This window comes from Bubalus bubalis, chromosome 10 (genome assembly GCF_019923935.1).
Source record: "Bubalus bubalis isolate 160015118507 breed Murrah chromosome 10, NDDB_SH_1, whole genome shotgun sequence".
Classification (NCBI taxonomy): Eukaryota; Metazoa; Chordata; class Mammalia; order Artiodactyla; family Bovidae; genus Bubalus; species Bubalus bubalis.
The window spans coordinates 61,794,260-61,817,266 of record NC_059166.1 but is presented as its reverse complement, the minus strand read 5'-3'; the positions used below and the strand labels follow the sequence as shown (position 1 = coordinate 61,817,266).

At 44.5% G+C, this 23,007-nt stretch overlaps 1 protein-coding gene across 2 annotated transcripts in view; it reads right to left on the bottom strand.

Moving 5' to 3' along the window:
• Positions 1-23,007, bottom strand: part of LOC102392299 (sine oculis binding protein homolog) — a 166,684-nt gene that overhangs the window by 5,330 nt on the left and 138,347 nt on the right. For both annotated transcript variants that reach the window (XM_025294667.3, XM_025294668.3), the window contains one exon: positions 14,486-16,438. In XM_025294667.3, coding sequence (XP_025150452.1) covers positions 14,489-16,438 — 1,950 coding nt within the window. In that variant the 3' untranslated portion in view covers positions 14,486-14,488. The remainder of the gene's footprint in view (positions 1-14,485; positions 16,439-23,007) is intronic.

Below are 23,007 nucleotides of genomic sequence, written 5' to 3'. Positions count from 1 at the left end.
TCTCTCTCTCACACACACACACAGACACACACACTCCTCTCTTAAGGGAAGTGTCTCTTAATGCAAGCAGTTCTGTTTGTGCCTCACATTTGGGTTTTCCTCTGATTGGGGGTTTGCTGAAGGCAGGACAGCCCAGGGCCCTGCCACATGGAATGTCTCTCACACACATGCGAGCATCCCATCCCATGGACCATGCAGGCACCGTGTTTGAAAACCGCTCCGCAGTGCACGATCTCCGGCAGGCACACACAGCCGGTGCCCTCAGAACTCCAGGCCCAGCTGCCCCGTTGGCCAGAGAAATGCAGTGTCTCCTTCGTGGAGTCACAACTGCATGCCAAGTGCACTGAGCGAGCCTCTGTCCACCAACACTTTCCCTTTTCATGAGGATAGCACTGCTAAGGCGGACTGAGTTACTTTTCCTTTATCACACGAGCACTTTCAGAACACAACAGAAAACAAAAATAGGCCTGAGTGTTAATAACTTATCTTAACATTGATGCTGTCAGCATACAGTCACTCCCACCTTTTCTTCTTTGCCCTTTACAGCCTAACTATCGGCTCAGTGATAATGAATTCGTCTGCCAATCCAGGAGACTTGGGTTTGATCCCTGGGTCAGGAAGATCCCCTGGAGAAGGAAATGGCCACCCACTCCAGTATTCTTGCCTGGAGAATCCCCATGGACAGAGGAGCCTCGTGGGCTACAGTCCATGGGGTAGCAAAGAGTCCGACCCAACTTAGCGACTAAACAAGATAGATGCAGGTTGCATTTAAAAGGAAAATTTCTAATTTACACATTCCCAAATGTAAATGTGTAGCCACAGAAAATGTCTTATTCTGTATTCCAATGAAAAGTGTCTTACTCTGTCTTTTCAAGATAATCCCTCTGTGCTACAAGAGTCCACCTCTGTGAGGAAGCCTGCCTCCTTTAATCTAATCCATTTTCCAAACTTTTATTCTTCGATTCCTTAAATACCTTTGTCATTAGCATAATCGAAATCCTGGAGGTCTGTCCTGTCTTCTAGAATGCAAGCTCTCCAGGTCTGTCATATTATTCCCCAGAATCCAAAATCCTGTGGCATCAACCCTATGATGTGCAAGAGATGCCCACTGCCAGGCTGGCTTGTCTTTGTCCAGTTATCCCAGCCCTGCCGTGATGCCACTCACTCGGGCACGTCGGCCCATCACTTATCACAGTTAAATACAGCTATTACGTGCTGGTTTCAGCCATGCTGTTTATCTGTGACAATAATGAGTCCCCAAGGACTGGACTGCTCTCAGGTAGCTGCAGCTATTCTGGGACACTCACAAGGGGAGAGCCCCATGGTCAATGAACAGAGCCGCCTGCACTGGCTGATAAGCCCGGGTGTGACGCCAGATCGTGGTCTCTGCACCAAGTCCATCCCAGACAGGGCTACAGCTTGGGAAGGTTTTGCCAAAAAATGGTTCCCTTTTTCCTCCATCCACCTTTGGTTTGTGAAGAGTTCTGAAATGGCTTTTACCAAGCTGGAAACCATTTTAATTTACAAAGTACATGGCATCTCTTTTCTTAGAGCTTGCTTGCTAATTGATGAAAGTAATTTTAAAACATCGCTTCTTGTTTCTAGCATGATTGCTTTGGGAAATAACCCATGATGAGAAGGCTGTGGGACCAATGTTAAGTTCCATCACTGCTGAGCTGCCCACCCCACAGCTCTGATAAGCTAAGGCTCATATTATCTAAAAGAAAAAAAAAAATTAAACCAAACATAAGGCCTTGATTTTCTTTTTTAATAATTTTCCTCCTTTAGCAATATCTCTTATTTTACTCTTTAATCAAAAAAAATTCCAACCATATAAGACCCTGAACAGGGATAACTCCATCTTTAATTCTTTGTTTTACAAATTTAAGTTTTGTTTTTCTTTGTTTAGCTGGTTCTATGAGTCAAATGGGCAGAGAAACGTGTTTATTCACACGAGTGGCCAAGGCTATCTCTTGCTGACCTCTAAAAGATCCTGGGTGACAAAGAACTCTGAGCTGCAGAACCCCTCCTGTGCACTGCAAAAGCCTTTATCTTCTCCCTGGACAATGGATCTTCTTTAGCCACCTCAAGTCCTTTCTAAAACCTGAGAGTTTAAGCAAAACAAATTACCCTGTCTCTGGTCCTTTTCTAAAACAGGCAGGGATTCATGACTAACTGCACACATTTGTACAAATGTGCTGGAGCAAGTGGCTAAATCCATTCACGAAAGAGAAAAATAAACAAAGAATTACATGATATAGCTAATGTTTTGCAAGAAATTTTGGAAGAAAAGCCTCGATCCTATGCCCCTTGACTTTCAGGACCAAGCTCTTCCTGTTCCGTTTGGGAAAGTTGCAGTGTTTTCAAAGAGTCAAATTTTAAGGAGCACTTATTTTATGTCAAGTATTGCACTAGGCACTTTTATATATTTATTTCCCTTGAAAACAAGTGTATTTTATATACTGATTTATTGAAACAACAATGCTAATGAAGTATTTATCACTGTCCCCATTTTACAGATGAGGAAACTTTGCCAAGAACTTACTTGCTCAAGGCCACTGGCTAGAAAGGGACAAATCTGAAGTCCAGCCCTACAACCCCAAAGTCCACGCTCCCCTTGGAGTGCTGCCCCCTAGTCCAGGTTTCATCTCTCCCCTTCCTCCCCCTCACAAGCAGATGTCAAAGCTGGCAGAGGCCTTAGAGACAAGAACTCCAAGAAATTATTTGACAAGAAATAATAATTGCATTTTCATTCAAGTCCTAGCCAATACACAAACTAGCTGATGTTGGCTCACGCACCTTCCAAAAAATCTGCCTTGGACACAAAAGTAGATGTTTATTGTACTAAGATTGAGTTTGTTATTTATTTATATAATCTGAACGTAGACAGTCTAAGTTAAAAAAAAGGAAAGAAAGAAAAGATAAGAAAAAAAACTGAGAGAAAAAGGCAGCTTTATGTGGCAAGTAGCTATCGTCTATGGATCAACAGACTTTAAGAATTTTAGGCTAGGTCTGGGAAAGAGGTCTGACACTTCATTTATTCTTTACAACCAGCCCTTTAGCAGAAAGACAGAAGGAGAAAGAGAGAGAGAAGGGCTTCATATTTAAGGAAACTTCATGTGAAAAATAAGAGCAAGCATACTGATTCCCGGCCGCCCCCTCCCCAGCAGACAATGAGATGGAGTGTGTGGCTAATAATTGCTTTTCTCCGGCCTTTCCACCCAGATACTCAGGTACAACCTATTTCCTCTCTGAAATCAGCTGCCCCGCGTGAAGAAGCAATGCTGCAGGAGGCAAATGTATGATTCTGGTCCTTGGCACCGGGTGTGTAACTCAAGCAGCCCAGGTCGTATCCCGTGTTCCACTGGGGGGAAAGGCAGAGGACTCAGGTTCTAATCCTGGCTGCACCACTCTGTGACCTTGAGCTCTGCCTGCTCTGCGTGTCCCAGTCTCTGCTTATAAAAGTGGAACCAGACATCTTAGGAGGGTTTCTGGAATAGTTTCCCTAACTTCCGAGGCTGGTAGCATGGAAGTGTTTCATGACCTCCCATGACACATTGAGGGAAGAAGTTCTGGGCTGCAGGCATTACCCCGACAATTCTTATAATGAGCACCTACTATACATACGCCAGGAACCTCCTGGGCATTGTACTTCCGTTGTTTACACTAGAGCCCGATAATTCTATGAAGTGGGGCTTATTACCTTCATTTTTTTTGTATATAAGACATGCTCAGTGGTTTTGCAGGGACACTCTGAAGCTAGGCTGCCAGTCAGATCCCAGGACTGCCATTTACTGGCTAGTGACTCTGGGTAGGATATTTAACGTCTCTGTGCCTCAGTTTCTTCATCTATAAAAATGGTTTAATAACGAAACCACAGAGGGTTGTTGTGGACATATAACATCTGGAACACTGCTTACATCTAAAAAGGCCGCAGGAAATACTAGTTATTACAACTGTTTAGTGAGAACACTGTAGGCACAACACAGTTATAAAACTTGTCCAAACTCACAGCTGGTAATAAGCAACATAGCCAGTTTCAGACCCAAGCAGACCTCACTCCAGCCCCAGGCTCCTCTCCCAGGCACTGTAGCTTTTCTAATAAGACAGGAACTCGCTTTCCTGGGTACCGCACATGCACCACACTCTACCTAGGTTTCCTCATCTGTTCTTCCCAGCAACGTGATGAGCTAGGGACTTAGGCTCCAGGAGAGAAACCACTTCCTCCCTCAATCATCGGCTCTGCTGGGATCTGAACACAGGCCGGCCCAACCTCAAGGCATACGTGTGTACTCCTAAACCAGACACTGCCTCCCTTTACTACCAGGAGTCCACTTCACCACGAGGAAAAGTTTCAGAAGGCCTTTGGTCTGGGGAGTTAAAAAGATAAAAAGACATCTCCCACGGTCACCAAATTCTTTTAAAAGTACCTGCTGGCCCTGGGGGGATCTGATTAAGCTTCTGTGAAGATCTCTCCTGGTGTCTGACCTTGAGCAAGCCACCCAAGCCTGTGGCTGCTCTTCAGTCCAAAGATAGAGCTTTGGGCATCACTATGGCCACTGTCCAGGCTCTGCGTCCATCCAGGGACGTCCCTTGCTAGGTGAGCCACTGCCTTCCTTGAGCACCTAAGAGGTGACTGAGAGCCTGCACCACGCCCTGACCCAGCAGCCTAAGGTTCAGAGCAGCCGTGGGCTGGGGTTGGGGGGAGGGGGGTGCTGGGGGGTGGTCAGAAGGGTGGAGCCCTATTTCCATGACAATCTGGGGCCTCAACTTGGGGATGTTCTGTCGTCTTGAGGTTTCCTTCCACTGTGTGCCATGAAGCCTTTTAGGCCTACTCTGGGCTCAAAGAAAAGAGTCCATCCTCCCTGTGCATTGCTACGATGGCTTTTCATGCTTAAAACGTGGATGTGGCAGTGCTCATCCCCCCATGTTGCAGCGAGAACGTCCTGCCATGTTTAGAATTCACTGCTGGTAATTAGCCTGTCATCAGAATGCAGGGATCAGCTTCAGCGATGCCAGTCTCTCTCTTGCTTCCTTTCAGTCTGCAAACAGCTGCTAAAGGAATTTTCCTCAAACACAGACCTCCAGCCATTCCTGACGTTACCTAATGTTCTGAGCACAAGCTCCACGACCCCGTGCTCCACTACCCACCTGCCCTCGTCCAGCCTCCCCCCTCGCCCTCTCTGCAGCCAAATCCTCTGCTCCAGTCGGGTGAAGCAGACAGCCCTCCCTCATGTGGCTTCTCTTCTCTTCACCTGCGGCTTTTGACACCCTACTGCCTCCCCTATTCCCCCATTCCCGACTGCCAGTTTACAGCCCTTCTGGGTTTTAGAACCTAACCCCAAATTCACCTGCTGTATGGAGCCCTACCATGGTACCATTAACTATGCCTTTCCTGACCCTCTCTTCTCATTCATGTGCCCATCCTGCCAGCCCCAAGCTGGGTACTAAGTTACGACAAAGTGTGAACTGTCTAGGTCCCTGCTCTTGTCAAAGCACTCTGTCTATAGTATCACATCCATTCACAGGTTCTGCATGAGGCTTGTAACAGTGACCTTGATTATTTCTTGTCTCTCTCAGGTCACTGGCTCCTCAAAACAAGTCAAAGACTCCTGCCACGCCCTCTCCCACTTTTTGGCTTTTCTCTCTCTCCCCTCCCCGCCTTCCTACCTCCCTCCCTCCTTGCCTCCCTCCCTCCATCCTTCTTTCCTTCCTTCCTTCTAACTCTTAATAACAGCATATCCTGCATGGAGTTAGTATTCAAGACAGTTGGTTGAAAACGGATAAGTTTTACCCTCTAGGAAAATAAATGAAGACTAACTTTGAACCATAATGAGTAAAAGGGGATTGCCTCCCTTTGTTCAGATATGATTAAGAGTTTATTAACTTTTGTGGATCGTGGTATATTAATTAAGTAAAAACCAAGCATTTCAAATACAGGATCTTTAAAAAGTTGTTATTCTGTACATCAAACACACACACACACACACACACACACAGCTGAGACAGAGAACAAGTTGACCAGAGGATCAGACAGTGAGAAGTGCTATCAAAATCAGAACCCTGAACCAGTGACTGCTCATCTTCATTTTCAAGGTCATAAGGTTTTTCCACAAAAAAAATTTTCATAGTTTTTCCGTTAGTATTTGGGAGTCACATTGCTCAAACCCTGGTGGATATGAAAATAGACATTCAGTCCCATGCTTTTGATGCCATCATATTAAATGAGAGGAATGGAGGGACCTGGATATATTTTTGGTTTGGCAAATTGTAGAACTATTTTTTTCAAACATTTGGGGTTTGGCTAAAACCAAAACTTATTTTGCCAAGCACTTTGGCCTTAATTTTTAAACCCATGTGTATTTTAAAAGAAATTCAATCTATATGTTTCTGACTCATTTACACTTAACTCATGAAAATGCTGTTTGGTAAGAGCTAGTAGATGTCCAAGCAAGTTTATGAGCCCTTTTAAAGCCTTCTTTCCCCCATTCTTACCAGAAAGTTGTATTTTGCCAGCCATAAAGACTGTGAGCCCCAGAGGCCTGTGGTCAGTTTGAAATTTATAACTTCTGAAGGTTAAATGGATTTTAAGTTTGGAAAAAGGTTTTTTCTCCCCCTCTCCTCTTTTTCATATTAAGTACTCAAACAGGCTACTTATGATAAAGATGGGATCTTATGTCTCAGTTTCTGATGGCTGAGGATGAATAGTAAAGAATTCAATCTAACCACCAATAAACTGTCTCTAAGACATGTCAGAGGAACAATATGACACTTTTAAGTTCCTACGGGCACAGATTCCAATCCAACACTCTAATGGAAAGTTTTATTAATTACTCTCAGGATAAAAAAAAGAGGTAGGAATCGACATAATTCAGGTTGAACATTTTACCTTTGGGGGATTTGGTCATTAAAAAAATATCAGAGACAACCAATCCAGTTCATGACTTTTTATACAGTTAAAAAATAAGCTGAATCTACTAAAAACGACATTTGAATCAAAACCAGAAAAGCAAGAACGTGCATGCGTGTTGCAGTGACTTCACCCTCTGTCTACTATACGCCCAGTTGATGCTCAGATACCACTCAATTATAGTATTTTAGCAGGAGAAATCTTTTGGATAAAGTACTTAAAAATGGCTTATAAATATTTAAAATAAAAGCATCCAACAAATCATAATGACAAAGTTTTACATTTAACCACATGTGCTCCAAATATCTTGAAATTACTCTAAATATGGGTTTAAAATATCAAAAGGGCTTGTTGATGGGATGCAGAACTTTGCAGAGAAACCTAAACCTGCTCATTCTTGCTCCCACAACACCCAATATGCACAATTTTTAAAGTGTGCATGTGTAGATTTCCTTAGAAAAAGATCATGTTACAGTTCTGAATTTCCAAAACAAGAGTTGAAGGATGAAATATAGGGTTTCCCCTTCTCTCACCAAATGCAGCTCAGCCACGTTGCTTCCAGATAATTTGTTATTGTAGGTTGGCTCAAATTTAAGACAGTAACATTTTAGAAACAGTTGGAGAACTAAGCCAGCTGCAAGGAGGATATCATTACAAATTGAGACACATGTTGTATGGGAATACCATTCATTTTCAATACCAAAAACACGTCTGGGGAAATAAGCCATGCAAATGAGGGACAGATATACTCTTTAATTGCATCTTTTGGACATGAGGTCAATGTTTCATATCAAACGAGTCCATAAAGTGTGTTTCTCCCTTCTGTTCTTCTGTCACATTCTTACTTCCCTTTTTACCCAAAACAAAACACAGCTTGCTATCACAGAAAGACAACAAACCAGAGGTTCAAAGGGGGTAAATGATGAGACAACCAGCATTGCAGCCAAGTCTCTGGATGGAATGAGGCCGGGCAGCGTGAGGCAGCTTTGATTGTCCCAGTCCTGACCCCACACCCGCGTGGCCAGGCAGCTCTGCTCTCGTGTTCCCATCTCCCTATTCAGACTTGTGCATTGGGTAAAATCACACAGGCACATTCTTGCTTATGACCACAGCTTGGTCCTAGAAGCTCAGAGCTAAGGGATCTCAGGGGCAACTTGAGGAGGGTCCAAATTAAGAACGTTTAGTACATGCAGGAGCTTTTCAAAGCATAGGAGATTTATTCCAACATTTGTTGTCTTCCTTTGCTTCTGCTCTAGTCATTTTCACTAGAATCTTTTAAATGACTCTTGAAATAATTTGCATGTGTGTGTGTGTGTTTCCCCTCCTTGCTGTTGGCCTCATGTTCCCCATCCTGACCCCACCCTGATTTTTCCTCAAGCAGAGTGCTGTGGAAATCCACAGATCTGGAGAAGAACTCTCCGGGGTTAGTATTTAGAGCTGGCATCTGAGATGGCATTTACTCCTTTTTCTTGAGACTAAGACCATGTTAAATGATGCCAGGGCTAAATTGTTTATCTTTTAAAACTAATTTATTTGTGTCTCTTAAATAGATTCCTTTTATGTTTGTGAGGCATTTCAAAAAAAAAAAAGTTTACAAATGCAGAATGCATTGCCTTAACATGCATCCACGTATATTTATTTAAACCAGCAACAAAAGAATACAAAACAACTCTGTATGGGAGAGAGTGAAGGAAGATTGAACGGCGGCCACCCTCAGCCACTGACACAATCCCTTTGACAAGAAAGTCTGGGAAAGGCAGTGTATTGGTGGTGGGGGTGTTTCACAACATGAGGTAAGTGTTTCATGCTGCAGAATGTTTTGGTCCTCAAACACCTCTGCCCCCCACGATGATTGTCTGCATGGAGGTAGGTGTAAATGATTGAACCAGGATACCCAGGCAGTCATTCGAGCCAGCAAGGGAGCGATTCATTGGAAACTAGATGGGGAGCTTATTTCCAGTGCCTTTCTGGGCCATGGCTTGTTAATAGCTAGTCAAATGCCTTCACCTTTCCAAGCACACTCTCTCCAGGTGAAGAAGCATGTGCTAAGGAACTATGGGTATTGGTGGTGCTCCCAGATATGGCCACACCAGTGCTCTGGTGTTTACTGATCTACCCAGTTCTCCAACTCGAGCCATTCCACTCCCTTGGCCTTAACGGCAGGGTTGATGGTTTTCCAGTGAAGGACAGCCACTGCCTACACAGCATAAACTTTGAAAGGCCAAGTGGTGAAGAAGCATTGAACCTGTTCCTTTCCTTGCTTCCCTTTTCTGCTTTCCCCACAGATACTCACAGGTTATAGTAACTTGAAGAAAGGTCTGTGACCTTTTGCATTTTGTCACTAAGGCAATCTTACTGAGACAAGGGCTACATTATATGGCTGTAACAATGATTTTGCAATATTAGGTCCACAGCAAAAATTGCTAAAAGTAAATTCCAAGTTTTAAGGGAAATTTACAATTAATTCAGCTTCCTCAGAGTAACAAGAAAAACTTCCACTCAGATACTGCTTGGTGATCACATAAAATAACCCTTCAGATACGTCAGATATGTAAGCTACTTTTTTCTGAAGTCAAAAATCTATGAACTGCTCCTCCCAAGAAAATGCCTCCTCTCACAGGCACATAAAGCTTTCCACAAAATTCCAGGGGGAGTGGCTGAAGGCTATGCATAGACTAGTTCATGGAGACCAGCTTTGGTCGGGGAGCTGCCACACAGATCAGGAAGTCGGTAGATCAAGTCCATGACTCATGCCACACTGCCTGACCCTGGAGTCCTCGCTAAGCATTTCTCTGGCCTCACTCTAGTCCCAGCCCTGTTGAAGGAGGAGGGCTGTGGTATATCTAAAAGAAATAAATACCCGATCACAAATGTCATTTCCTATTCCATCATAATTTGATTGAAATAATATCTAAAGTCAGATGCCTGCATATTAAAACCCTCTTTCAATCTCCTTGTCCTAAAAGTTAAAAGAGACCTAGCAATACTAAGCGAGATGTGTCTAAGAGCAGCTTTGTCACTGTTCATCCATAAGTCTCTCCTTGATCCATAAGTCTCTCCTTGATGAGTCTGCAATGATCATAGCAAGCACTCTCTCCGGTTCTCACCACTCACGTGTGTGCATGACACAGACCTGGCCGTTCCTCACTGCTGGCTCTTTGAACCACCTGGACCTAGAGCTGGGCAGCCATCCGCATCCCAACAAACAGGCAGAGCTGCACCACCAGGGATGATGTCGCCAATGAATGTTTCCAGTAACTAAGTACTAGCACATTAAAAATCTTAAGTCTGGCAGAGAATCTGAGCACATCCTATTTGTATTGACTTCCTCTTCGCAGTTGAAGGGTTTCCTCTTTTCCTTGCTTTCATGGTTGGCATCCATAGTCATATTTCGACTGTATGGACTTGACTTTGCAGACAGCCGACTCTCTCAAACTTAGCTGGAGAAACTGAACTGGCAAAAAGTTACTTGTCACCTCCATCCTTTGGGCTTTCCTAATGAGGCGAGTCCCCTGCCCTCTTCTTGAAATAGTCCTTTCTGGAATTGTGGCTCCGTGGTCAGGCTAATAATTAAACTCTAAACTCCCAAAAGTCAAAACTACAGCCCCCATCCCTTCTTCAGCCCTCTCAGAGCAAACAAAAAGTGGAAGGAACTCCTGCTGCTGGAGTTAGGGGAGCATCTTGGAGTGGGAGCTGGGGACAAGACTCTCAGATTTTCTTTTGTCTTAGAAACACGTAAGAAATTTGGGAGCCACAAAGGTGGGGAGTTCTTGGTCTTGCCACTCCTTGGGAATGGAAAAAGTGAGGGTGAAAGGGTTACTCATGGTACACATTTTTTCCATTGATTATTTTACTTAAAGAGAAGATGTCATTTCCCTGGAAAATCAAGGAGGGGGGATATTTTCTTTTGAATAACTTCAAACATTTGCAAATGGTTACTGTGAACTCCCCATTGTACCATAAACAAGTGTAAACTGCTGAAATTCAGAAAATGTACAAATACAAACAGCTATCCCCCAAACTCCAAGGCAAAGACAAAGAAAGGAGTATTCCATTTATAAATGGAATTCTTTGTGGAGAGAAGAGTTTGGGAAATGTTTATACATTGTTTTCCTTATTATTTGGAGGGATTTTATTTTCAGCTTACAGAAGCTGCAGAACTGGTATTTGGCATCTTAAAAGTTGAAGATTAAAGGAAGTTTCCAACCTTTTAAAATCTTCAACTAAACTTAATTAGTTCTGCATCTAGGAAAATATCTGCCTATTTAAATCACTTGTAATCATATCAACGAACAAGAATGCATAAAGTCAGGTAACCAGGAACAGAAACAGTCAAAAGGAAAAAACAAAACCCTGTGATTGCCGAGAACTAGCAAAAATGATGATTTCTTTGAAGGTAACAAGCAGCTGCCTGGACTACTGATTTCAAGTTACAGTCTGCTTTGAATCTATTTTAAATGATTTTTTAAAATAGTCAAAGCCAATACAATATTGTAAAGTTTAAAAATAAAATAAAATTTAAAATAAAATAGTCATACTGTATGAAAATTGTGGGCATAGCAAAAAGAATGAAAAACCTGGATGGCAGTTACTGACAGACTCTATAATACGAGTCACCAACAAGCTCAAGGAGAATCACTCACCTCCGCCTCACCTACCCCAACTCAGCCCGGGTTTGCTTTTGGTTTTCAATGCTTCCCCTTTGGCTTTAACTTGTCACCAAACAGTGTTCACTGTCAGGTCACAAAAGTCATGCAGTCCTTTATTTAATGGATGCATTTCCAACTTCTGTAACCACACATGGGCAGGGTTTCTGAAGGCATAGAAGAAAAACAGCACCACATGTGCAGAGAAAATCAGGAAGGGTCAGAGAATGTGAGTGAATTACAGCAGGTTGAGACTATGCTATGAGTTGACACGGAACTACAGAGGGCAAGAGGCGATGTGATTTAGAGGGGCAGAGGCGTTCTTCCTCCAGCTTAAATCACTTGCCTTGTCACCCCACTGTAGCTGGCAAAGACTGAGAGTCTCTAGGTTTAGAGAAAAGCTGTAATTTCTTGGGGAAACCCATCATAAAAAAGAACTTTCCAATCTCAGGGGGACCGTAGGCGATTTCGTCACTGCATCTTCTAAAATTGACTGAAGCCAGGTTAATATTTTTAGTAATGACTCTGGTCCACGTACAAGACTCTTGCCTGATTCCTTATTCAGAAATATATATCATCGAAATAGCCATCATATATTTCACGCTTTTATGTTCTTTTGGCCCCGTGCTACTTATGGACTAGTGACACTCTCCTTGACCTGGTCACTTCTCACTCTAGTAATGGTAGTAAAAGTTTTCACCCTCCTGCTCTTTCTTTAATGTCATTTGAATGAGTGACACTAGAATGTGTTTAAAATTACAGTTCCTGATGCTTTTTTGGCTTTCTAAAGGCCATCACTTTTTTGGTCGTACATCTTGGCATTACTCACTGCTTTGTCAACCAGATTAAACTACGCTGGTAGAGAAATTAGGGCCATTTGCAACTGAGGTGACTAGCATAAGGCTGAGACTGTCTTTAGAGAACAGAACTTGCAGATGTAAAATCAAGGATTGGTGAGCTGAGTTTTAGTATTCTGCTCCTACTGGCAAAGCCATCAATGAAAAAGGAAGCCTCAAATTATGAGAAACCCTTCTTGCATCATCCATCAAGGTCCCTTTCACAGGCTCCGAGCTTCCCAGGCAAACTCCTGGTTACAAGTCAGGTAGGTGTCTGGGTAAACGTGATGACTTCGAGGGACAGTGGTTTGGACACATCACACAAGTGTTCTTGTCCACATCTGTATTTCTTACTGTGAAGTAATGGGTTGGTATTCTCGTTTTTCCATTGTTCTTGCTGAAAAATACAACTGAAAATGCTAAAAACAAACAAACAAAAAACCACTCTCTAAACACTTAGAGAAGCTTAGTTTTTATCCAGGAAATTTCCCCCAAGACAACTGAGGTGAATAAAAGAATTTCATCAAGTAGGGTAACAAAGGGACCAATTAATATCTACAGTGTATTCCCTGGAGTCAGACAGCCTAAATTTGAATCTCAACTTACTAACACGGAAATCCTGGAATCTTGGGCAAGTTACCTAATTTCTACACCTTAGTCTTCTCATCAGTAAAATGAAGACAGCTGCCAAATGAATCCTGACCCAAAGACATCCTACTGAAAAACACTTAGAGAATGACCTGCACATACAAATATGAGCCACTGTTCTTCCTAAAAGGTACACTTCTTGCCAGACCTCTTTCCTCCCGGTGTACACCGCCACCAGACTGAAAGCGCCTTGAGGACAGGCGCTGCCCCAGATTCACTTTGTCCCCCGCCCACTCCCCTGACCCCCGCTCCTGGAGAGAGCTGTGCACAAGCTTTGTGCTCAATAAATATTCATTCCCCTGCTTTCCTTTCCATAAACAGCTGATAAACCTCAGCAGAACATTAGCTGTCCTTGTGGACAGAGGAGAGCACCCAGGCTTTGGGTCCAGCAGGCCCAAGTCGAATACCAGTTCCCTCACTTACCAGCTTTGATTTGGGCAACATCTCCAAGCCTCATCTTCATCCTTGTAAATGCAGACAATGCTTATTCCACCAGGATTGGCGGGAGGATCAAATGAGGCCACATCTGGCTACAATAGGCAGCCACACAGGCTCACTGCCCTCCCCCTAACTGAAATTCTGGACTTGTTATTCATGGTTCACTTGGTATTAATGATTCCTGCCCCCGCCCCCCCAAGGTCAGGGATGTGCACTCTCAACCACTTCAGTGACTGTTGCCCTTTTCTCTGCCAGAGCCTCCCACTGCTTGGCGAGGTGAGCAGCCCATCAGCTGAGCTGCTGAGTCCCAAAAAGGGGAGAAAGCAAAGCTGGTCAGTGATGCTTGAGGCCTAGCCTGGGGAATGCTGGTTGGTGACAAATGAAGGAAGAGATCCCAAGAACAGGAGCTGCTCCAACACCTGACCAGGCAAATGGGGCTTCATGGCCTGGGTTCAGTTGGCATAGGCATCTAAGAAGCTTAGATTTTATTCTCATCTTGCAAATGGAATTCCCTGGTTATTGAGCACATTTGGTGAGTTGGGACATTCTGCCAATGCCTGTACCAGCTAGCTCCAGGAAGTGGCTCAGCTCACCTTTTACTACAGTCAGTCTATAATCTCATGACTGAACACATACAGGTTCCGAGTAATCGTTTGCTCCTTCCTCCCTGCATCCTCCTCTACTTACAGACAGGAGCCTAAGAACAAAAGTGTAATTAGTAGACAGTGTTTCAATTCAGGTTCAAGACTGGGCTTTATCACTAAGTGACCTCGGACATGGCACTTACTTGCTGTTGACTCAGTTCCCTCAGCTGCAAAATAGGAATTGGATCAAAATGATGGTAGTATGTGACCACACAAGGCGTAGTGTACAATACATAACGTAAAACCATGATTGTCAACACAACTCTCTCTCTCTCTCTATCCCCTTTGCACGCGTTTGCCTTGTAAGAAGTAAGGAGCAGTGCACTGACTCGTGCGGAGAAGAGCCCCGGTGGACATACAAACCTTTTACTTATTCTGATTTCTAATTCGGAGGCACCTCCTTTTGAGTGGAGGCTCCAGGTCCTCGGGCCCGGCGCTGAGCATGGGCGAGGAGATGATGCAAGGCGCCATGGCAGCCTTCTCCGCGGGTTTTGGCACAGGCTGGATCACGCAGCCCGTCTTGGGCAGCATCCGCAGAGCGTAGGCGTGGTCCTCGTCCGCGGGGTTATTAAGGTTCGGGTCTGACTTGTCGCCCCCCGCCAGAGCCTCGTCCCCCATCAGCTTTTTGGCCGCCTCCCCGTCCAGGTGGCAGTTGGAAGCACAGTTGTTCTCCTTGACCGACTCCAGCTCGCTCACCGCCGGCTCCTCCGGTGACAGTAGCTTCTTGGGGGGCGCGGGAGGCGGCGGCGGCGGCGGCGGGGGCTGCTCGGGCGGCGGCTCCGCGCCCTTGGCGCCCTCGGCGGCGCCCCGCGTGCCGTTCACAATGACATTGCAGGCCGCGGCGGCCTCGGGGCCCGCGGGGGCGCCCGGGCCCGGGTCGCCAGCGGCGGGCGGGCTGCAGTGGCCGTCCCTGCAGCCGCCGCAGGTCCTGCGCTCGGCGGCGCCGGGTTCGCGCTCCGCCTTGACGTGCGCGTGCAGCGCGCGGTGGATCACGTTGTGCAGCCGGGCCCGGTGGCCCACCGTCAGGTCGATGACGCCGTCCTGCGGGCCCTGCAGCACGCCGCCGGGGAAGCCGAGCTGGCCGCCCGCGCCGGGGGGGCTGCCGGCCCGCCGCGTCAGGTCCACCACCTCGCTCCGGCCGTGCTCTGCCGGCGCGGGCGCCAGGCTCAGGGCCTGGCCGGAGCAGCCGGGCGGCGAGTCCGCGGACTTGGACGAGCCCTGCTTGGAGTCCCGGGGGGACAGGGAGTGTCCGCCTGGCTTGCCTCCTGCCGCCGAGGAGTCGCCGGGGGCGCTCGGAATGAAGTTCTCCCCGTTGCTGGAAAACCCGTTGGGGGGCTTGGAATCACTGACATGGGGGACGGGAATGGGAATGGGGATGGGCACGGGCAGGGGCACGATCACGGGGTATGGCACGAGCAAGGTGGGGGGCGGCACCAGCGGGGCGAGCGACGGCAGCCCGAAATTCATCATCTGGGGCACGGGCATTGGGCCATTTGGCATCATGCTTACCGGCGGGAAGGGGAGACTCGGCAAGGGTGCGCCGGGAGGCGGCGGGGGCAGCAGACCCGGGGGGTTCCCCGGCATGGTCGGGGTGCTCGGGGGGTGGATGTGGGGCGACAGCAGGGGCCGGTGCATGGGGCTGGAGGTGGGGCCCAGGTTCCTGGGGCCGCCTGGCGGGGGCCCGATGCCCGGGAGCATGGGGTTGGACAGGGGGCTGTTGGGGTTGGAGGCGTGGTGCGGCGGGCCGCGGATGAAGGGCGGGCGGAGCTGCTGCATGATCTGTTGTTCCATGAAGATGGGCAGCGGGACAGGGCCGCGGTTGGTCATCACCATGGGAGGGCTGCGAGGCGGGACTCCGAGGGGAGGCCCGATGCTCGCAGGTGGCTGGACGGAGACAGGAGGGATGTTTGGCGTCTCGCTGATGGGCATGGACTTGGGCACTGGCGTAGGGATTTTAGTGACAGAGCAGTTGGCAGTGTCAGATGGAGAGACGGTGGTGGACGCCGATGGGCCAGGGCCCTGGCTTTGGCCAGCTGCAGCCACCGGGGAGGGGGCCTTCCTGCGAGCATCTGTTAGAGGGATATTCCAAGAGTCTGGAGTGAGCAGCTGCACCCCGGTGCCTTCTGTTTTATTTTCCATGGGAGGGTGTAATGTGCTGCACAGCCCAGCTGGAAGATTGGCCTGTGTCTCTTTGTAGAAAATGTCCATTTTGTACTGATTGAGACATTTCGCGCTGCAGAACTGAAGCCTTCTTTCCCCGTCCCCAAAGTCCAGGTATTCTTTTGTGTGTCTTATGTGCTTACACCAGTCACATACCTACAACACAGTAATAAAGAAGAAAAAAGATAAGCAATCTCCTTTGGTAGATAGCATTTCATGTTTTACATAGAGGTTCTTTTCAAACTTTATCATAATTTTTCAACTAGGTGGAAGTGTTTCCTTCTAAAAGGTAAAATTCTTAAATGTTTGTACAATGATTTCTCTTTGGAAGCCAGAATCACTTTATAAATATTAACTCTTCAGACTAGCAATTACCACCATCTCCTATTTTAAAAAAAGAAAAAGAAACTGTTGTTCCCCTTTAAGCATGACTTAAAGGTGGATCTGACAAAGAGTACATATACCTGCCCATATATTTCCTGCAGTCAAAGAGGCTCATTGTTCATGCAAATCTAGATAGTTTTGGTGAAAAGAATTCTCCCAAAAGTTCAGTGGGCTTTGAAATATAGACCCTTAAAATTCTCCTCACACAAAGTCCCTTTACACTACTGGCTGTTGGATAATGCAGTTGGAAGGGGTGTGCTGTGTTAACCAATAACATGGAGCACTGAGCATCATTATGTCTGGCTTCCAAGGGGAAACTTGGAATTAGTCATGAAGTCTGTGTGAGGTTTAGCTATTCCCAACCTGTGATGTTGCAGCAAGCTAGAATTATTTTTTGAGCTGTTTGCCCACTCTCTCTCAGTAGTCAGAATTTTTGGTGACATTTCTTGGCAGGCAGTCTTATTTAACAACTTTTCAAACACCAGAGAACGTTTTCCAAAAGTTTTTATGGCTTTTCCGCCCTTCAAATCTACTCCTGGCAAAAGAAAGACATCACCAAATTTATTTTAAAGTTGGGCTGCAGAACTAATTAAAGGCTGAGAGCTTTTCCCAATTGGAAATCACTAGACATCAAAGTTCAAAAAATAGTCATTCTCGGCTTCAGAACCCATTACTTTGGAGAAATTATTGTGATTTCATTAACACATTAATTTTGCAACACCATCAGCTCTCACAGATGGTGAAGACATGATCTACAATTCAAATATGACTCTTGTTTGCACAAATGTCTTTCCTTCATATGGCATTTTAAACAAGAATTAATATGAGTAATCTTGCCATAGCTATAAACAGATAAACAGATGTCAAAATTTTCAATAGTTCTTTCAGTGCCTTACTTTTTTGACTGAACATTACACACACAATCTTTTTTTCTTTTTTTTTGGTCATTTCCTCAGCACTCAAGCCATACAGCAGGAGAGGAAGAATTCTGAAACACAATGCAATAGTGAGTTCATTGAATCTGAATCTCTTTTCAATAAAGCCCTGGTTCCAGTATTGCTCTGAACGGAGCCCTGTTTTTGTTGAGAAGGGTGTCTGTTGTTCTGTTGCTGGTGCATGTTGTTTTTTTTTTAACTATGGCAAACTGATAGCATTAAAAATGATAAATTTTTGTAATGATTGGTCACATAAACAATGCAAAAACAACATATGCTGGGCATTTGATTACTCATCTCATTTAACTCTCAGCTTTCCTAGACTGTAAACAGTGGTGGCAGGCTAGTATGTGATTTTGAGTGTACACACTTGTGGCAGATGTGTCTGTATGTGTAAATCCACTCTTTTCCTTCTCACTTTTCCCCCTGATATTGCAGGTAATATATTTGATGGTGTGAGACTGAATAACAAATACTTATTGGCATACATTAGTTTTTTGTTTGGTCTCATATCAAAAAACCCTTTCAAAATGCTTGTTGCAAAAACAAACAAACAAAAAAAAACAATGCTAAGACACTCCTGTGTTTCATTACAGTGTTTCAAGTTTCTCCAGAATTAAGAGTTGTGTTTTTATTTTTATCACAGTTGAGATGTCTAGTTTACAAATAAGCACAGAATTGCCTCTGATGAGAAGAGACACACACAATCTATCAGACTCTTAAAATTCTCATCTAGATAAAGGCCAAATAAACTATTGAAAACTTGATGCTCATTAAGTTATTGATTTTAAAACCTGATCATTTTTATAAAATTAATGTATAATGACATGACATTTAAATTCCAATATGAAATAAAGCCACCAGATTCTGTTTCAACATTAGGAATCCATAGAAAGCCTAAAATGAAGCCTAAGTGAAGGATCAAATATAGCTTCTTTAATCATGAACTAAAAACAACATTATCAATGAATTAAACTAATTAAAATAATATATTAAAATTTCTGGCATATTTCTTTTGGATCATATTTTTTAACCATAAGGGGAAAGAGTTTTCTGAAATTCTTAATTGGTTTTCAAATTGCCAGACTGAATTATTTGCCTCCAGAGGATTCCTATGTTTCCTCAAGCTAAATAAATATTTTCAAGTAGAGTAACAAAAAATAATCTAAATATAACTTAAATGCTCTCCCTTTACTTCCTTCACTTTCAATAATTCCTTGATGAATAAGGAATGCTTATAGATCTATCCCAATTATCCAAGGAGCGTTCTCCACCATATTTTATTTATTTCCTCATAAAAGGAATTACAGACATTAAAGTTCGAAGCAGATTCTATTTTATCAGGCTTTCCAGTTAAGGCAAAAGCCTAATGGTTACCTACTTGATTTTCTGCAGCATCCCAAAGGGTTTACATAATATTGTGACAGTTTATGACTATCTCATTTTGGTAAGGAGTGTGAGTGTGTATGTATGCTTGTCTTATTACATTTCAATTCTGAACACTGGTCTAAAAACACAGTAAAGCAATCTTTCTGGTGAAGCGAAAAATTATTAGAGGAAAAAAATTGTCACTTAATACATAATGAATCACGTCTGTCTTATAGGACACATCGTTTAAGATTGGGTCAATGAATTTATGGCACAAATGGCTATATCATGTGAAGCAATAAAATGCAACACATCATTCATTCTACATCTAACTAATGACACACTTCTCGTAATTAAAGATTTCATCATAAGAGCCTGAGCTGATTACTTAAGATGTAGTAGTTAGGTGAAAATATATACTGTAGATCTTTCTCTTTAATAAAATAACATTTGCATATCCATGAAATACATAGCATGTGTCTCATAAGTTAAGGTTTTTCTGAATTGTGGTGTTACAGGGCATCCTTCCCGTCTTTTTTCCCACAGACGGCTTTAATTTTTTCTTTTTAACCTTTTGAGGCATTATTTTTTTCCTCATTATGCCAAGAGGTACCAAAATTCCTTCAGATATTTTAGAAGATAAAGAGTAAGAAGTGCAGAGCTCAACTCACTGGGCTCTGGAATGATTTCCCCTAATTCCGCCCGGCTTTGTTTCTGTTGGAATCTGGCCTCTTTGGTTCCACTTCTCCCCCTAACAGGTCCCAGATTGGATGGAGCTGAGGCTGAAGCTGTTTAACGATGGCAATCTGGGGACTGAACAATCAGCTAATGCGAGGCCTTTGAGCGAGACAGCTGAAATGCTTCGTATCACAAATACATAATGTATCACGTGGAAGACAAAAAGATCACAAAGGAGATAAACAAATGCGTATTCCATTCAACCCTATAACAGCAGTCCTCAAAAAGATTAAATTTACCTTCCTGGGATGTGTCCAATTCTAAACAACAGAATGAACATTTCCTTTAGTCCATTTAGAGTATTTATATTTTGGTGGCTGACTGCCAGGGTAGTACTTATAAGCTCAGTGGCCTGATGGATTCACTCCTTTCCTGTGAAATAAATGTGGCAACCTACACCACTAAACTGCTCAAAAGACACTGCCTCAGCAGAAATATCACTTGCTCTTGATACAAGAAAACTGAAAAGCAGGACTTCTGGTTCCTATAACTCTTTCCATCTTGTATTTCCCCTGGAAAGAAAGAAAGCTATTCATGTTGGCAACTGCGCCTTTATTTTTATATAAAAGTCCAAAGTCAAAGCCAAAATATGCCATGAGGTTACCCACATGGGCACAATATATACACTCGGCTGGGCTTAGAAGAAGATTCAGGTAGTGAGGGAGGGGGACAGGGTTCCTAATTAACACATTAATCAGCTGTCAGCTGTGGGAGTGAAGTTCATCTTCCAGTGGAATCCACCCACCACTGCCTTCTGACTGGTGACCAGCATCAGGCAATATTAAGAAACTCTTGCTGAAATCTTTCTTACTGGGCAAAGACATTTGCAGCAATGGAACAGTAAAAAGATATTAGCAAATCCTTGAATACCATCAACAACTTGAAAACAAAACAAAAGCTTCCTGTGCTCCTGACTTTTCATGAATACAGCACTCAGGTAATAGCTCAGAAATTGTAGCTGCTGTAACCAAGACTGGAGCTTGCCATAAGAGGTTGATTCTCCAGATCTTGGCCTGTTGAACACAGCATTGATCCTGCAGTCCAGGCCAGCTCAAAAAATCATGAGCTCACCTAAGAGTGAAGCCAAGGAGGCTGGAGAGACATGGACCACAAGGGTGATCACTGTTTTGAAGGGTTTGGGTCTGCTTTACCTATAGATAATCACCTCATAGCATGAATTAAGGACCTTAGACTGATCCTGCCTGAATACCTGCTTTCAGCTCAACCCTGCAGTCCATGGCCCCAGCATCAGCTGTTCCTTTGGATTCAGGCTCTGCCTTTATCAGAGTCCTAATTTGGTGCACTTGGGCAGCAGATTGATTTGGAATCAGAAGTTGTGGATGTGAGTTTGGGCTCCATCATTTTCCAGCAGCACAGCCTTACGAAAATGTCATCTTCAGGTTCTTCGTCTGTGAAATGCAGCGAATAGTAGTGATGGGTAATGCTGGTGTACTGGGCATATCAGTAACCTTTATGGAATATTTTTTCAGTTCCTAACCTGCCTCCCTCATGGTTGTTGATTTCCTAGGAACATCCCATATGTTTAAGTTCAGTTTAACTTAATGGGAGGATGTTTCTAATGGCAGTGTGAGGAGGAAAATGAAGGTTTTCATCCAGGCTTTCCTAGGAGCCTGCGTGTGTTTGACATAGAATGGAGCCTGTCTCTCTCTGGGCAAACACATGCTGAACCTCACAGAGCCAGCTCCATCCTGCCACTCCAGGGTGAAGAAGGACTGTCTGCAGAGACAAGGAACTGGATGACAGACCTGTGTGAGTCCCAGCTGCACACCCTCCTGGGAAGGCCTTATTCAGTTCCTGCTGAGCCCACTTTTTCTAAGGCCAGTCATTCTCCAGTTCAGGCAAAAGCTTGAAAAAGCAGCACGGCTGCATGGAAATGAGTGTTAGAACCATTAAGATGAGTAATTCCTCTTAGGCTCAACTGCTGTTTGAATAGTGGAAGCCATAAACTGTGCTATTCATGTTTTATTAAAAAACAGAACTGATGAACGATCTGCTTGACTCATTACATGGCAGAAACTATCTTCCAAAGGAAGGGCCAGAAGCCACGGTATCACATGCCCTGAAGACAGGATGACCCGAGCCGGCACAGCAGAACGTGTGTGAGGGCGAGCCCCCGTGGAGCGGGGTGCCAAACTCTGATGGGGGGGACCAAGTTCACCATTCCAACTTTCCTTGCAAAGTTGGATTACAGTGAAGGAAGGAAGAAGATGACCTAGCCTTAGACGTGCATAGCCACACAGAAATCAGGAGAGGGATTTAGAATGAGCAAAGGCTATTATTGTGGTGTTGTTTTTTTAAGTCAATTCATGGAGAAGTTCATTCTCAAAAAAACTAACTTTCTGCGGGTTTAGAGTCCAACATGATAGTGTTTGCTACATAGTTCTTTTTGTATAAGCGTCTTATTTGGTTTTTTGTTTGGCTTTGCTGTTGGGCTTCTCTCTCTCCAACCCCCGCCCCTATCTCTCGGTCTCTCTCTTCCTCGTATAGGATTTGGAACTCAAGAAGACACTAACAACCATCTTTGTTAGAACTGAACATCTCCCTAGAAAGCTGCCCTGTAGGAACTTTATACCATGACTCAATTACTCTTATAAGTTTACAGCTGGATTTCAGAAACCCGGGGCCAGGTCACCAGGGCAGAGCCTTCTCTTTCACACGTGCCATGAGCTCTGAGAGGCAGAGCAGAGATAGGCTTGGTTTTCAGGATCTCCAAGCGCTGACAAATGGCTTTCAGGATTTCATGAGTGCTGACAAATGGCTCCTTACTGACCCAAGTCTCTGTTTCTACAGCCAAAGCAAGAGATGGACTCCTGCCCTGTATTCAGTGATGGAGGGTCCATCCATCCTCACGGCCAAATGTATGACTCAGAAGAAGGTGATTTTTCCCTTTGTTCTGACAAGTTTGGTTGCCTAAGCGCATTAGCGTATCGTCACAAAACTCTCCACTTCATTAAAACTGGATAAATGCTACTTACATCTTCCTAACACAAGTCATCCAGATGGAAACTGAAAAATTCAAACATTGGAAAATCTGGCCCACCTGATGCCAAATGTTTGCCTCTCTGTTTTTCAGTTCTGCAGCCCTGAGAGGACAGACACATAGTCCAGGAGATCTCAGAGCAATGAAATTCAGCCCTGAGCAGAACCTCAGAGATCATCGGGGACACCCCTCCAGCCCCCAGCTCCTGGTAGGGCAGTACTTAATCATGCTCAGCTCAGGTGCTCAGCTGTAAACTGAGATCATCCATTGGGACGCGCTGCCCAGGAAACACGTGGCCA